This window comes from Mastacembelus armatus, chromosome 9, assembly GCF_900324485.2.
Source record: "Mastacembelus armatus chromosome 9, fMasArm1.2, whole genome shotgun sequence".
Lineage (NCBI taxonomy): Eukaryota > Metazoa > Chordata > Actinopteri > Synbranchiformes > Mastacembelidae > Mastacembelus > Mastacembelus armatus.
Genome location: NC_046641.1, coordinates 13,449,266 through 13,466,154, shown reverse-complemented (window position 1 = coordinate 13,466,154; position 16,889 = coordinate 13,449,266). Strand labels below are relative to the sequence as shown.

Sequence of the window (16,889 nt, the reverse complement as noted above, 5' to 3'; positions counted from 1 at the left end):
TGAGCACCAGCTGTTTGCGTGCCTGTTTCTCGTCCTTTGCTCCTCACTTAGGTGGTCCTGTCTTTTTACATTAGTGAAGTCAGATCACCTTTCGTCACCAATCCATAAGCCGCCCATCTGCCCTGCTGAACTCGTGACTCCCTTCCACACATTTAAAAGTAAGCCAGGCCTGTTTAGTCCAGTATGTGTGCAACACACACCTGAATTCTGTTTACCTTTAGCAATCTGTCAGCTGTGTGTCTGACTTTTATTTCTGACGTCTGACTCTGACAAATGGCAGATCCCTGAACTTTTTAGGATACTTTAGGTCTTTCTGTCTGACAGCTGTGTGTGTTTGTGTGGGCAGATTGGCTAAAAGTCTGTCCCTACATGTAAACAAGCGCCTTGTTGTCCTTGTTTGGCAGGGTTAATTACAGAGGGCAAGACATGACGACTGAAAGAAGTCTGTGCCTTGACTTGTGTTTTGACCCAAGAGCCCTTCACTTGTGTGAACTGATGACCCTGTACTTACGCTGAGAACAGGCCTGTGACCCTTGAGCAGCAGAGTCTCATATAACTCGTCTTATTTACTCATGTTTCTATAGTGCACTCACTCACAGATGCAAATATGAGTGACAAATGACAAGTGACTTTGGCTTTTGCAAGCCAAATGTGTGGTGTCCTGCTGTGCCAGCAGACTAAATACAAGTTTGTGTTTGTGTCTTTTTGTCTTGTACGTGCAGCTTGATGGAACCGTGGATCTGGATGAGAGACGCCTCATCCGTTCAGCCATCCGGGACCTGAGGAGGAGGGAGATCGAGGACATGGAGGCCGCTCTGGCCAGCAAGAGATTCCGACCCACACGTCTCAAACAGCAGGAGGACAAGGAAAATCAGCACAGGTGAGAGCAGACAAACTGGTCCTAACATAAAGCACTAGACCAGCTGAACTAGGATGCTGAGAAAACACTCACAAACCCAGTGGGAAAAGTCTGGAAAAGTCAAGTCAGGGAATCACAAGGGACAGAAAACTGCAACCAGAGTAAACTTTCCATTTTCCATCTTGTGTGCACATTTCAGAATAAATGCTTTCACATTTCATTGTTTGTCCATATGACAGTCAGCAATTTACTCATGAGAGTCACATTTAGAAGAGTTTTTTGTGATCTTTTTTTTTTTTTTTTTTTGACATTCTGTGCGTTTGCAACGTTCTTCCACTTCAGCAATGCACCTTTCCCCGTACCTGTGATTCAGCTTTGTCATACGGGTAAACTGATAGCTCTAATGGCACCTCTGCCATTATGTTATCAAATAGTTTGTATGTGGCAAACTGATAACAGGATGAACAGGCTTTAAGCTTTGAGTAATCAGTTAAGGTCATCTCTGTGTTGCTGTAAACATGTTGTTTGGTTCCAAACTCTGATACCTTGTTAAATTTAAGATAACTTTAAGGATGATTGATCATTGCAGGCTTTTTCTGATGAACCTGAGTAAACTGCTGAAATCTGTCAAATCATGCAGAATTGCAGCATTTCAACTAGGAAGAAAGAATATTTTTTTATTACCTGAGATTAGAGAAGCAGCTACTGTCAACCAATAAACATTTGCCACATCTTATTAAGAAAATGCCTTTTTCAATCTGGCAATGGTGCAATCTTTTACAGACCATCATTTTCTCTCAATAAACAAAGTATATTTGATGAACGAATCACAAACATTGAATGATATGGTAGTTTTCAACCTTTGACCTCCTTTAGTTTCTTCTCCGTGTGTATGAAATCCTGAGTTCTGCAGAACAGAACAGGTATATTTACACTTAATTCCAAAACTGGTGGCACAATCCAAGCATCTTATCTGGAGCGCAGTAAGGATTTAACACTTTTGGATGCAAAGAGGATCCCCAGCCTTCTGTTGTTGCTCTCCTTCTCTGTCACTGAATCCTGTTACGACCAGTGGCCAGGCCTAATCATTTCCATTCCTTGCTGCTCTCAGATGACTTGGGTTACAATAACAATGGATGTGCCTCACTGAAGCTGAAAGAGCAAGCATACCTACTGTAGCAAACATATGCACGTGCGCAACACACACACAAAACACACAAAACCCCTTTGAAAGTTTCATTGTGGAATGTGGAATATTCCACTCCAACATGCCAAACATCCTCAGATACTGATGAGTGGAGAAAAGCGAAGATGATGAGAGAACTGGAGGAGTGTATGAGTAATAAACCAACTTAAAAGAAGGGAGTGAAATTGAGAAATATGAGGCCGAAAAGAGGGAGGATGAGAGCAGCCTTTTTCAGGCACTCTTTGTCACTGGTGTCAGATTTGTAATCCCACAGTTTCAATTTTTCCACGCTCTGTTTGGGAGTGTTTCCTCTGATGGTTTTTCTCAAGGCCAAGAAAACTGTGTGTTGTCTTGGAATTGTCTCTTGCTGCCATTCACATACACAGAGAGGCCTCAGGTTAGAGCCAGCGAAGACTAAAATTAGCATGTTAGTATTTTAAGATATTGTGTTTCCCATTTGTTACTTGCTGCATGAATACAAGTTAATGGTCAGTCATAATGAGCACCATTAGAAATCCACTCTACCGTCTCTCCTCAGGTCAGAATCCAGTGACAACTTGGACGTTTTGTCACGAAAACTGCAGTCAATCCAGGACATTGATGAACTCACGAAAATGGTGAGTATTGATGAAGAAGAATGATGAAATCAGGTGAAACTCCATGCTTGTCCTGTTTGCATTCAGCTTTTGCATATGTTTGCTCCCAGCTCCGTGCTGCCAGCGAGTATGAGGAGAGGAAGATAATCAGAGCAGCCATCCGACAAATCCGAGATGAACAGCAGCAAGGTGAGTCTAGTCCTTTGATATAATCGAACCAATGTTTGTATGTCTGTAAAGTAACATAAGACGGATCTTTGATTACAATGAGGCATCAAATCCCAACAGATATTTGAAAAAAAAAAAAACACTAATTGGCCACATGAGGGTGCTGAAGTTATAGGTGAAAATTTACTGTGACTTCTCACAGGTCCAACTGCAGGTTAAATTTTGAATTACTTTTAAGAAACTTAGAGGATAAATACATTCCTCTGCTATCTGTTCTGTGGGAGAGATAGCAGTCCATAATTTCAATGGCAGATCTACCTGTGATCCTGAATCTGATGGTGGATTCCTGTCATTCCTTAGTGCTGTCTGGTCTGTTGAGCACCCGTCACTCTCAAACACTGGGTGATACTTACAGACTCACACCAAATCTAAGATTTCACCCTGCCTGGCCTCTTAAAGGGTGATGTCAGGACACCTCAGTTAATCTCATTGTTTCAGAAATTACCATGATTTTGCTAGAGGTTTGGCATCACATGGAACAGTAGTATTTCTCACATATTTTGTTGTATTTACTGCCTCCGCACTACTGCTGTGTGTGTATTTTTAGGGACTGTGGAGCGCGGTAAAACTCCTGGTCACTGCTTGGAGCCTGAGAGCGTGGAGTCCCAGAGCAGCATGGGAACAGTGGTGAGTACATTGTGTTCACTGTCATTTATAAGGGCATAAATCATTAAATGTCAGAGTGTGAAGTGGACACAGGGCGCACAGCACTATTACAACTGAGGGGTAAACTGTCTGAAATCTAAATATGCCCTTACATCAGCTTCCATTCGCAACAATGAACCGAGCACACACCAGTTTGTGGGTGCTGAGTTTGTCTTCATGGTAACAGTGACCGCTGAGGTTTCTCTACTGCCACAGTGAAGAATGCAGCAAACAACAACAACAAGTATTGTGATTTAAGTCACACACTGTGTCATTATTGTGGCTACACCAATCACACAAAACACATGGCTCAGCTGCCACGGATCAAGGAATGTGTTTTTTTTTTTTTATACGTCGTCATTCAATATGAGGAGAAAGATCAAATTTACTTTGAGCCTGGTGTTTAGTAAAGGTAGGATTCTGACAGCAACAGTCTACCAGTTATTTCACTCTAAGTCTAAGAGTTTAAAGATATTAAATGATGATGTGTGATAAAGATAAGTGGCGTTATTATATTTTGATGGTCTTATGCAGAACGCAACTCCCAGAATGCCTCTTCAGTCACTTTCTAAAACGAAATGAAAATAAATGGGTCAGATGTTATCTTTATGCTTGATCACGTCGTTTTTGATGAATGCTCTCTTTCCAGTGGATGAGATTTTTCCAGAGGGAAAACAAGGATAATTCTTACAGTGTGCGCTCACCCATGTTGTAACAAAGCCTTTTGATTGAAGGAACACCTGCAGTACTGCATCTGTAAAGGAAAATACAATAAGTCAAATTATCACAGTTCTGGTGGTTCACGTGAAAGAACCCATTTTTTTTCCTGCCACGATGGCATAAAAGGGGAATAATGAAAGGCTGTTAGTATCAGTATTATTTCTACAGCCTGTGCTTTGCTTATATGCATTTCTTTGTGTGCGTGTGTGTCTGTATTCTCCCCAGATAGGAAGCGATGATAGCGTGTTGGCGTCACAGGATGCTCTAGCATTCATGTGTTTTAACTCACTTCCTGTTTGACAGCTGAGCGGTATGATGGCAGGGTTGTGAGCTACAGGTGGTGTGATGGATGAGGGGCAGTTGGAGGTCTGGATAGTCAGGAGGTTGGGTTCGGACAGACAGACACACAAGCAGCCCACCAGCTGTGTCCCAGCGGTGTAGTCTGCGCTGGATAAGGGTCATGGCCAAAAACAACATCAGCCAGCAGCAGCAGGGCTCCTTCCAGTCACATCAGAGCAGCGGATCTCTTTGAGCTTCATGCAATTGTCCTGTGGCAGATGGAGGTCCTAGATAGGCCGCCATGGCAGCATAACATACACATGCCGTATACTCACAACACACATGGGCCACAGCTAAAAACAAACACCTGCACAAGGATTCGTGCCACATTAACTTGAGGTAGAAACTTTATAGTGTCTATAGGTTTAATTACCTGCTCATCTGTAATTTTAGCAGAATGTATGTAGGAAAAAATGTCAGCAGGAAATAGAACTCTCCTCAGTATTTTAAGATGAAACAGTGAAAATATGTCATAGTTTAATGAGGCTTTATTGCTGTTAAATGTTTGCTCTTGTCTCAGGCGAAATGAGGAAAAAAGAGGTCAAAGAAAGGCAGAGTGTGTCAGGGGTTAATGTGTCAACCAGGCAACCCTGTAAGGTGTGTGTGTGTGTGTGTGTGTGTGTGTGTGTGTGTGGGGGTCAGATCCCAGATCCCAGTGAAGACATAATGGGCGGGAGGGGAAGTGAAGGGAGTGGCTTGTTGGTGCTGTGTGTGTATACATGTGTGTGGTGGTGGTGTGCATGTTTGTGTGTGTGTATGTGTGAGTGATGTGGCTGAGGGAGTAAAGCGGCAGAACAGCGGACGTCCTGACTCCAAGAGGGTTACTGCTGAGAGAGCGGGAGAAAGGTTTAGAAGGTAAATGTCACTCAGATTTTCCTGCTGTCATGTGTCACAGGCCAAACGCTCCTTTTTTAAAAAACGTTTTTCTTCTTTTTTGCTCTGCAAGTCATTTAGACATCTCTGCTTATCTGTTACTGTCTGATTGAAAGATGGGACGTGCTGCTGGCCTCTCTGTTTACCTTGTAGGTTTGGCTAGATAATGACTTACTGCTGTTTTAATTATTGCTGATGTTAGTTTTGTACAATTTTTGTTCCTTTTAGCTGATCATGAACTTGTTTAAAATTAAATTAAATTTAAGATGTTGATTACATTTAAATCAAATTAGATCAATGGAAAAATACAGAAAATTATGTAAAGAAATAATCTAATATGCTTAATATCCTTCAATGTTTAATTGCCTTTACTTTCTAAGTGATTTAATAACCATTAAAGTGTCTTTTTGAAGCTACAGGTTCAGGTTTGCACACTATCTAGGTGTGTTGAGAGAGGTCAGGTAAGCTGTTGGGTGGCAGGTACTGCAGCTCCAGACAGAGTTTTGTTTGTTCTCTGATCTCATCAGAAAAATGTTGCAAGAACAGACTAGCTGTCTTAAACCAGGTCTAGTGTTTGCAATGCAGACGGCTCATTTCATATTGTGGGGATGACTTGAGAAAATGTGCTGCTGCCGTGGATCCATTTTGAAATAAGATCAGTAAGTAAAGTTAGATTGACGTGTGTCATTTGAAGTAAGTAAAAATGGGAATGAGGCTCAGGGTTGAGTTTTTTTGTGGGTTTCCTCACTGCAGACTCTGTGTGTGTGTGTGTGTGTGTGTGTGTGTGTGTGTGTGTGTGTGTGTGTGTGTGTGCGTGCGTGTGTGTGTGCGTGCGTGCGTGTGTGTGTGTGAGATACTGACATGATTGCTACTTCATCCCAGCTACCGTATTTCACTTACTGGAGGGAAGCCGAGAGTGTGGTTCCCGATGCTGCAGTAATGGAAAATGAGCTACCAGGTTTCTTCTTCTCTCCTCCACATGGAGACATTGAAGACCCTCAAATGGTCTTACCTCACCAGCAGAGTGATGGAAAACTGGAGCTGAAGTACTCAAACCAAGTGTGTTAATCCTCAGTTGATCTCCACTGTCTGAACTGGTTGGTTTGTGCTTCGGTGTGCTTCAGTGCTGGCTCTGCTTCTGTCCTTTTGTTTTTGTTTTGCTTTGTTTTGTTTTGTTGGTTTTTTTGTTTTTTTTTTGGGCGGAGATGAGGGTTCAGACCACGCCTTGGTCATGAGAGGGGACAGTTGTTTTTATGTTGAAGAGTTTGAGATTTTGCAATTACAGTCTGACAAAAACAAGTTCCTGAGGCCAGAGGGGATGAGTGGTTCAGGCGAGCGCTGGAGTGGGACGGTGTCAGTGTTGGTTTCACTCTGTCAGGTCCTGACTGTCGGGGCCAGAGGAAAGCCGCTAATGACAGCGTGGTGGCTGGCAGCCGGTCCTGAGCCCTGGTCTGTGTCTCCAGTTCCACTTTATCTTCCCTCTTTCCCTCTGCCTAACAGTCTGTGAGAAATATGTTCCCTGTGGTTTAGTGGGAGCTGTGAAATGAAATGACGGCTGTCTGTCTGACTCCTGGTAGGAGTGGGAGAGGAGGGCCGGGTGAGGAAGGACTCTCTAATTGTGTTTATGACTCAAACACAATTATGTCCCCCTGTGACTCTTTGATTGACTCCACTCAGCAGGAGAGGGTCTTTTGTTAACACTGTGGTATTTGCACTCTTATATGTTGTTGTCCTCGTCAGACATCGTAATTACTCATTAGAAGAGCGTTGCACAAAATTTCTGGTGTCTCAGTCTGCATGAGGATGAGCCACATTTACCATGATCTCTGCTGTCGTTTTTTTTTTTTTTTTTTTTGCTCCATTTGGGAAAACGTGGACAATAGGAAAAAGTGACATCAGAGCACCTTCTATATAGATTTACATCTCTGTGATGTCACATATACAGATTGATCTCTCCCAGATGATTTTAGCAACAAGCGGTGCTGCTCCAGATTTCACCTTTTCGGTCTCCTGCAGCAGTGTCTAATTACATTTTCTCTGCAGTGACTGAGCTGCTCTGCCTCATAATCTGCTCAAGGTGGCGAAGGTCACAGTCAACAGAGCTGAAACCCTCACCCTTGGCTCAGTTGTGTTTCAGTTCGAGCGGTGTGTGTTTTTGATCAGTGCTTGTGGTTCTGTCACCTCGGATCACATAATGCATTGATTAAAGGCCTTTTAAAACATGCCAGAGGTGCAATTTATAAGGTTGGCAGTCTCTTGTCTAGAATAACATTGTTTACTAATGGCAAATAGATTGTGTAGCTGGGTGTGTGTGCTTTCTTTGCTTGCTTGAAAGATTGTAAATGTGTTTTCAGAAGCTTTATGAAGAAATGGCAGGTTGTAAATCTGGTATTATACTTTCAAAATGTGAGGTCATGTCCATTTTTTTCAGGATCAACCCAAACTTTTGTTAAACTGCACTTAACCCAGATGGCTCTTTTTAAAACACCTTTCAGGCGATTGATTACATGGCATGATACACTTAAAAACATGATTCATATCACCTGAACCTTCACACACAGGAGCACTTTTGTCTTTGTAGTGCTGTGGGCTAATAATATGTGGGGGAGTGATTTAAAGAGTGTCTGCACATATGCTCAGAGGAGCCTTGTTTGTGCAGCTTATTCTCCTGTGGAGTAGCTCAAGGTCAGACACCAGAGGCTCAACAGTAGTGCCGGCATTTACATCTTCACCCCCCACTCCCCCCACCCATTCTCCCCTCCTCACCCTTTTCCGCCTCATATGCCAAAATACTCCTGCCTCTCCTCCGAGATCTCCCTCCTGCTGAAACATTCCCCTGTCAGTGCTGGACCGGACCAGAGCGCTGTTTAAAAGGCACGTTTTGTTTCGAGGTCAGACTGCAGCCAATCTTGAAAGACTAAGAGCTGTCCAGGTCAAGTCATGCTGTAAAGTAGATAATTAACACAGCACTGAATGTATATGTTGGCTCTTTTGGCGCTCTGGGCGTCTTTCTCTCCCTGTCTCTTTGAGACATATACAGTGGAAAATAAAGCAGATCTTTACTTTTCCAGCTGGCCAAGCGTGTTTCTCATCATGACTGCAGAATTTGACCTCAACCTCCAACAAAAGACTGTTGTGATCACCAGCTGACCTCAGACAACTGATGGAAGAACTGACATTTTCACTCTGGCTCTGATCAGAGGAATAGGTTGGCAGTTTGGCAGTGGGTGGCTACTGTCCTAAGAAATACTGTAGCTGAAGACACTGTGACCTGACACATTAAAGAAGATGATGCTTTTGGAGCTATGTTGAAGTGCACTGAGCATGTGCCATTCTTCTTCTTCCCCCCCCCCCCCCCCCCCCCCCCCACAGGAGACAGAGCAGGCGAGCCACAGTGAGCAAGAACAAAACAAATCTCAGATCTGGGACCATTTACGTGGCCAGCAGACGGAAAAAAGCAGAGAGCTGCAGAGAATAGGTGAGAAACACTCATTCAGCACCAAACTGCATGTGCATGGGCAGTTGTTTAATATTTGGTCTGGCTGCCTTAATTGCTTCATACATTCTTTCTGCAGGATAGAGAATTGCCCTCTCAGTTATATTTGGGCATGCCACTCTGAGGATTGTGGAAATACAAAAGCTTGTATATACAGTAAACATTCACCCAAAGGTTAAGTTTGGGTAGGAACTAATAACTCACAGGAAACACTGACCACCTCTGTTGTGTATACCTATGACTACATACATGAACTTTCCTCTTCACTGTCTGGTAAAATATTCAGCCAAAGGAGCCATTCTCCTGCAGCGGAGGTCAAGAGGTCATATTAATTCAGCCTCCAAAAGGTCCTTTATCTAACTTTATTAACTGTTTGGAGTCACATCCATAAGCTTAATGACTTCTGAAGTGTGAAGTAACTTCATCAACCGCTGTGTTAGTCCAACCATTAATAAAGTAGCATGAATGCAAGCCTTCAGGAAGGAATGAATGTGCTTCATTCAGTCATACTTGCACAGCACATGGTGATAGTGACAAAACTCTATTGTTAAAGTCATAAATGTTGTTAAACGATCTCCTTATTGTTTATAAAATTTAAACAAAGTATTAAATGAATGGCCTCCTTCATATAGAGCACTACATTTAACTGTGATTGTCCTTGGCTCAAGATTAAAGGGTTTGTTCTTCTTCTATCTAAACTTGGCCTGAGGCTGGCGGCCATAATAATGTCATTCTGTGTGGGCTGGTCTGCCCTGCGCTCGGCTCCCAGTGTCCTTCTCGTGGACGTGGGGTTGGTGGTGGGGTTATGGGAAGTAACACCAGAAAACCCAACAGCCACACCTCTGCTAAATAAAGCTGGACAGAAGTTAAGCTCATGTGACTTGGTGGCAAGACTTTCCGCTGTTCCTGATTTATCCCTGCCTTACAATTTAAACCAGGGTGAAGCTCGGGTGAACAAAAAAACAAAAAGACCACCATTAGAAAAGCAAAGGAGGAAAGACGCCTTTTAAAGTGGACACCACTGAACAAAGACAGAGGATGTTTGTGGTTGGGACAGGATGGTGTCACTAGGGTGGGCCCAGGGCTTTAGTCTTTTAAGCAGAGTGAAAGCGGCAGAAAATAAGAGATTACATTTGACAATCAGTGGCTTGTTCTTTCTGGTCTTTGTACACCGCACAAACACATACCTCTAGCTCTCAGACAAAAAATATATATTTACATACTTTACCTCAATGACCATGCGTCCAGCTGTGCTGCATTCTGGTGCAAACTGTAAATGGTAAGGCTGTGATTTAGGAAATGAAATGCTTTCAGAGACTCTCAGTGGAATGTGCTGTGCGCCTCACGAAACTTGCTCAAGTAGAAGAATAACATTAATTTCATACAAAAAAAGCTGTAAATGACATGATGCACTCAACACCAGAGTCTCTGGTGTATAACTATTTTAAAGTAAAATCTGTAACCTGGTCCGCAACTTTGGTCCAACCTGAAATGTTTCAGGATGGATTGAGATAACATATTGTACAGATAAGTGTATTTCCTTGGGGAGAGTGATACACTGGCCTTTCCTCTGGTGCGAACATGCCTACCAAATTTACGTTTTTGAGTAAAATGTCTCAACAAGCTTTGTAATGATAGCTGTGAAATTTGTATTCTCTTCAGGATGAATTATAAAAGCATCCCATCTAACACCAGGTTTGGTTTATGACTAAATCCTAAAATGAAAGAACAATCACAATCACAGGAATTTCCTTCTGGATCAATAAAGTATCTATCTAACAATCAATTACCCCACCAGTGTGTTTAGTGCTAATTAGCAAATGTTTGCATGCCAACATGGTAAACATTATACTTGCTCAGCATCAGCATGTTACCATTGTCGCTGTGACATTAGCATTTAGCTCAAAGTACCATTTGAAATTAATGCTCTGCCCTACAGCTTCCCAGAGACTAGCATATAGCTGCAGTCTTATTTACAGCATGGTGCATATTGTTTCTTTCCAATAGTAACATTGAGAAACACTGAAGTAGCAGCTTGTATGAGAAAACCTCGTGGCTAAGTATGTGAGAAGTCACCTTCACTTCCCACTATGAAAGTTCATAGTTACTTATAGCAACAATAACTTATTATAAAAAGCAGTCATTGCTTCAGTGTGAAAGGCGTATAAAGCAAACCCTTGGATGTCTTCCCTTTGTTTGTGCTTGGCAGCAGAGTGTGCAGCTTTTGTAGCTATTTTGGAGCAAAAAGCAAGCCTCTCATTACCCACTAGCAGTGGGGATTTTCCCAGAAATTGCAGACAATGGACATGACAGCTTCTGAATGGCAAAACCATTAACAATAACGGGCGAGTTTGTAGAAGAAGCAATGTGTTTTGGCTCTCACTTCAGTTGCAGTTGACCAGTAAATGAGTTTGGGGTGAGTGCATCATTAGATATAGACTCTGCTGTCTAGTAGTCCATTCACATGTGAGAATGGTGGCCATCCATTGTCCTAACTGTGAATGTTAATCACGTTTTCAATTTGGACCATATTTCATAATAGTCTGGTCATTTCTAAATTAATTGAGCCCAATTTAGAGAGCATCGTTTTTGGGAGGGGTGACGCAGTAATGACTAAATAAAGGAATCGGCTGCTTTCGATGAAGCCACAAACATCTATGTTGAATCCTGTCTGCTTATAATTTGAAAGAGTTTGCTGTGACTGCTGGTCAGATTGAACTCTGTTTGATTTGGTTTGTAAATGACAGGCATGCATACCTGGTGTACCCTATTTGGTTGCAGAGTTTGCTCAAACACAGGTCACTCAGAAGTGTTTTCATGCCTTAGGGTGATGTGATGTGGGAATCTGATGCACTTTTGGTTTTCTCTGCTTTTATTATCTGTGGTATGTACACAACTTCAGACATTCTATCACTAGAAACAACATGGGGTGTTAGAGGTTGAGACTATCACAGGGGGAGGATGTGGAGTGTGGTTTCCTGAGGGGAGAAAGAGCAGTGAAGGAGCTTGGACTGAAGGGAGAGGAAGTAGTTGTCCTAGTCTCGGTTTCGCCCCCACTTCCTCCTTCAGTCCTTGTTCTTGCTCACCACCTATGGCTGTGCTGCATGCTCCAGTTCTCTGCTTATGACCCCTCCTTCTTCTTTACACACATTCACCAACACAATATCACAAATCTTGGTCAGGAACTGAGGCCAGTCTGGAGGAAATGCCTACATCCCCTCATGTCTCCATGTGTCTCTTCTGTGATCCTGAGTGATATTTTCTACCCTGGCCTCCCGTGGGGCCCTGATACCGTGGACACATTTCATTTCTATCATTTTGTTCTTTAAGTTCTCCACCCAATGCTTGCTTTGTTCACTTACAGTAATGACCTATCTACGTAATTACTGATATAAGTGGAATAATAGAAGTATCATCAAAATCTGTTTTTACAAAATCTAGAAAGACACAAGGCACAGAAAGGCGTTGATTGCTCATCTTTCATTTGTGTTTTTTGTTGCAGGCCCAAACTCAGGCATGGTGTTGGTTCTGGATCATCTGGTGAAGGATAATGAATCAGGACCTCTGTTGATCCAGCCTCAGAGAGAAGCTGTGACCACAGAGCCTGACCTGGTCCTGTCTCACCGTCAAAGATCAGACTCCTCATCTTCAGACCGCAGTGTGACCTCTGTGCTTTCCAGGTCTAATCTGGATTCTGTGGCCTCTGAGAAGAGTCTGGGCTCATCTTACAGGGTCCGGCTGGACTCTGGAGCCTCAGACAGGAGCCAAAGTTCTTCCCAGCGTGGTCGATTAGACTCAGGGTCATCAGAACAAAACATCAGCTCCCAGTCTTACGTCAGACAGAGACTGGGCTCAGATGCCTCCAATTCTGGTGTCAGGTCTCGCCTGGGCTCTGGGGCTTCAGACAGCATCGGTCTTTTGTCAAGGAAACGGAATGACTCAGGGACATCTGAGCACAGCTTGAGTATGTCCTCTGAAGAGAGGGGTACAGTGGAAGAGGCGGAGGTCACCACGAGTGGTTCAGCTTACAGCACAGATTCAGAAACTGAGGGCAGAAGCCAAAGTTCAGTCAGCCTCCTGTCCAACCAGGACCAGGAACAACCTGATGGGGCCGTTTTATCTCAGAATGACCCTGCAAATGACCTGCTAAATGGCACTGCCCAGGAAAAACAAAAGGTTGAGTATAAATACATTAAGTATCCTACTAACACACTTGATGTTGGTTTTTCTTTGACTTTATCATCCATCTGCATCTCAACAGTTTACGCCAGCTGAATAGCTCCAACATTACACAGTATTTATTTTTGCTACACCACTAGAGTGGGGTGTTGAGCTACCTAGCCACATTTCCATGCAACACTCCCTAGTTTTGTTCACTCTTTATTTCCATTTCATCATCACTGACAAGAAATTCTGAACCTCCATTCTTCACTGACACCCAGGTCACATCGGCATCCATAAACACACCATGCTGAGCTCTTGTTAGGAGCTGTTTAAGTTTTGTTACTTGGCTACACAAACAAGCTGTGCCTGGGTGTCTCTGCTTCACCTCAGCAGCGTGTCAGGCCCACCTGCTGTCAGAGAGGGATAGGTACCTTTATAGACCAGAGGTTCTGTCTCTCTTCATCTTGCAATGCTGAGAACATGCAAGCACACCGAGCTGCTGTTTCCGCATCAACTGTTAATTGTTAAAGAACGTTTCTTTCGGGCCTCAGCTCACCATGGCGCCATTGTGTCACTTTTCTAAATGTGTTTACCCAAGGCTGGCCCCAGACTTCTTTTATTGTTCCCTGCAATATGCTCAGTCTCCTGAGAGTCATGTAAACAGTCCAGGGCCCATCATGGCCCCTGCTGCCAAAAACAGAACAGAGTCCCAGTGCTTCACTCCAAACACAAATGTTACATAATGAAAACATCACCGGTCGACTCTGTACTTAGAGCTTTGTAGACCTGTGTTTGTGTGTAGTTGTCACCACAGCCATCAATGTGCATGTGAATGTGCATTAATGTATATGTGGTTGTCAATCCAGACTCCAGACATCCAGAGTGCATGTTTCCCCTCAATCTCCTCTACTTCCTCTGCTGATTGACCTGTTGTGTTTTTTTATTTTTTAGATAACAGTTAACAGCGGTGTTCCTCTCACTCATGACAAAGAAAAGGATTCTGGTAAGAATCTCTGGAACTTATTAACCAATCAGCATCAGCTGTGATCATTTTACATTTACTAAGGAAAAATCCCAGGTGTTCATTTCAAGCTTCTCAAATGTGAGAATTTGCTGCATGTGTCTTTTAAATCATATTTACCATAAGTGAATACATTTGTGCTCAGTATTGTGACTGCAAAAAAAAAAACTGCATTTTAAATATCTGGAAAATTACAATGGGCATTTTGCTGCTTTTATTGATATTACACCAAATATTTTATTAACTTAAGATAATTATAGATTGCAGGCCTAAACTCTGTATCCACAGATTTATTTGGTTTAGAGACTACACAATCCATTTGTCATCTTCCTTGGATTATTGTAACTTAAGTGTGTGATAGTATCTAAACCAAATGGTTTACTCCATTATATGGAGACTATCACAGCCATTAGTGTGACTGTGTAGGGCCACTCAGAAGGGGGGGGGGGGGGGAAGAAGCTGAGGAAAGTGCATGTAATGTACACCATTTTCTCTCTTTCTAGCAGACAGTGCTCTTTGTTTTGTCCACTACTATAAACTGTGGATTTCCTTCCAAGGACCACATCTTTTTTTTCTTTGTTAAGATGACCTCAGTGAATATCTTCTCCTCTAATCACTGACGTTCTTTTCCAGTGGAGGATCTGTGCCAAATCATGAGCTTTATACACATTATCGGACCATATTAGAGATGAGGAAAAGTTTCAGTGGAAGAAACGTGTCCTGAAAAGTGCAAAAAAATAGGAACTGAGAGACAGTGAAATGCAGAGATTAAGTCAAGCAAAATAAAGGGGCTGTAAGAAAACCTAGAAAGAGGAGGGAAAGAGGGATGAGAATTGTAGAAGGCTTTTGAAATGGAGGAAGAGATGAAACAAGAGACACTAAAGCCTCAGTAAGAGAAGGACTGAAGCTCCATGTCTCTGATTTAATTTCAGTTCTCCTGCTGAATTATGTCTTTACAGCACCTGAGAAGAAAGATGTTAAATTGGAACAGTTCAACCGCACCAACTCTGTACGTGATCGAATGCGTAAGTTCACAGAGCCCAGCCAGAGCCCAAGTGTCCCAGCTCTGAAGAAAGTTCCTCTGTGGAACGGGGCAACCTCTAACAACAGCGGTCAGACAAATCTCTCCAGAGCTACTGAGCTGTTTACACATACAGTAGCATCCCCTAGCACATCTGGAGACAGGCCAGCAAGCCCACGTGTGGACTCCACATCTCATACCTCTGCTACATCTCAGAGTCAGGCCACACCTCAGCCAAGAGGTGTGGCTAACAAACCTCTGGCTTCCGATAGCCAATCACAGAACTCCATGGGTGGGATGAAGCATCTAGCTGAAAAAGATGTGCACGCCTCCAGTATCACAAAGGAAGAAAGGACCCCAGGGAGAGCAGCTGGACAGCAGGTCACCCAGGGAGAGGCAGACCCGGACATGAAGACTTTCCTCACCATTGAGATCAAGGATGGGCGCACCACCACCTCCTCCACATCTTCCCCTAGGGGCAACATCGTCCCCATCTCCAGCATGACCCCCCGCATCACCAGTAATGCTCTGGGGCAGAGGGCAGGTAAGAAGCGGCAATATTGCAGCAACAATGTTTGAAAAAAATCACTTTAACATTGCACAGCGATTTAGAAAACTAACCACCATTTTTTTCTGCTTATTTGATTTAACTGCCCTAACTGCCCAAGTAATTGTAATCACAGTAAACTTTTATGAATTTTCTGGAGCTGGTACAGTATGCAAATCTGTACCATAGTGTGTTTGAAGAGGTATAAATCTAGCCACTAGAATTTAGCCAGTGTATGTCTTTGCTTGTATCAACGCTTGGATAATAATACAATCCCAGTCGCTGTGGGAGGCGACCAAGGAATCCTTCACGAGTGGGATGATGACAAGGGTTTTTGTGAGGCCAAGCAAAGCTCATGAATGAGTGGGGATAGATGCTGGGGCTGAATACAAAACAACGTAGTTGTACTGAAGGGTATTTGTCATAGAGTAGGCCCATTGTCACAGTGTGGACTCAGTAGTCAACAGCGGAGAGTATAATGGGACAAGGGAAACAAAAACTGGCTGTCTCAAGACAAACTGAGTAATAATAATGTTACAGTGCAGTTTGTGATATATATGTTGTTTATTTTAAACAAACAAGCGCTTCATTCCTTTGAGCATGCTCTTAAATGAACTCGTACATAGGTCACTCCATTGGTCAGTTCGCCTGTTAAGAGATGAATAAATGTTCAGTCAGCACATTTCAGTCGGGGGGGGGGGGGGGGGGTTAACCCACTGTGATTCCCCTTAGTTTTAATGCAGCAAGTTACCTTTGCTGCAACTTATTGCTCTCTTCTGTCTCCTCTCTGTCAGGCAAATATAGGGAAGCATTTGCAATATGTGAACCTGAGGCTTCATGCTAACACAATAGGACATCAGTCCAATATTTTATATGAAAGAATTAAGTGAAAGTTGCTTTTAAAAAGTGATTTTTGGTGCAGTTTATTGCCAATAGAAGAGAGAGGATAGGAAATGAGAGCGGGGAGATACAACAAAGGTGTTTTCTGCACCTGAATCAGGGGATGTTGTAGTGACAGCGCTTTAACTTTGAAGGCCACCAGGTGCCCCCCTGAACAGAACTGTAACCAAATGGTTTTTCCTGTTTTCTAAGAAGTGAGTAAAATTGATGATGAATATGTGTATCAACTGTATTGATCTCCCACAGCTGGTGTTCAGTGAATTATTGGTCTCTATATACTTAAATGTTAACAGG

General features: G+C 43.0%; 1 protein-coding gene across 4 annotated transcripts in view; it reads left to right on the top strand.

The window, feature by feature from the left end:
• smtnb (smoothelin b) overlaps positions 1-16,889 on the top strand; it is a 43,655-nt gene that overhangs the window by 12,373 nt on the left and 14,393 nt on the right. For 3 of the 4 annotated variants that reach the window (XM_026321497.2, XM_026321496.2, XM_026321495.2), the window contains exons 2-9: positions 723-880; positions 2,584-2,662; positions 2,752-2,830; positions 3,417-3,496; positions 8,819-8,924; positions 12,445-13,118; positions 14,058-14,109; positions 15,087-15,692. In XM_026321497.2, the coding sequence (XP_026177282.1) occupies positions 723-880; positions 2,584-2,662; positions 2,752-2,830; positions 3,417-3,496; positions 8,819-8,924; positions 12,445-13,118; positions 14,058-14,109; positions 15,087-15,692 (1,834 nt within the window). Of the gene's footprint in view, positions 1-722; positions 881-2,583; positions 2,663-2,751; positions 2,831-3,416; positions 3,497-5,333; positions 5,429-8,818; positions 8,925-12,444; positions 13,119-14,057; positions 14,110-15,086; positions 15,693-16,889 lie in introns of those variants that run through there. The other variant, XM_026321498.1, reaches the window with a different exon arrangement.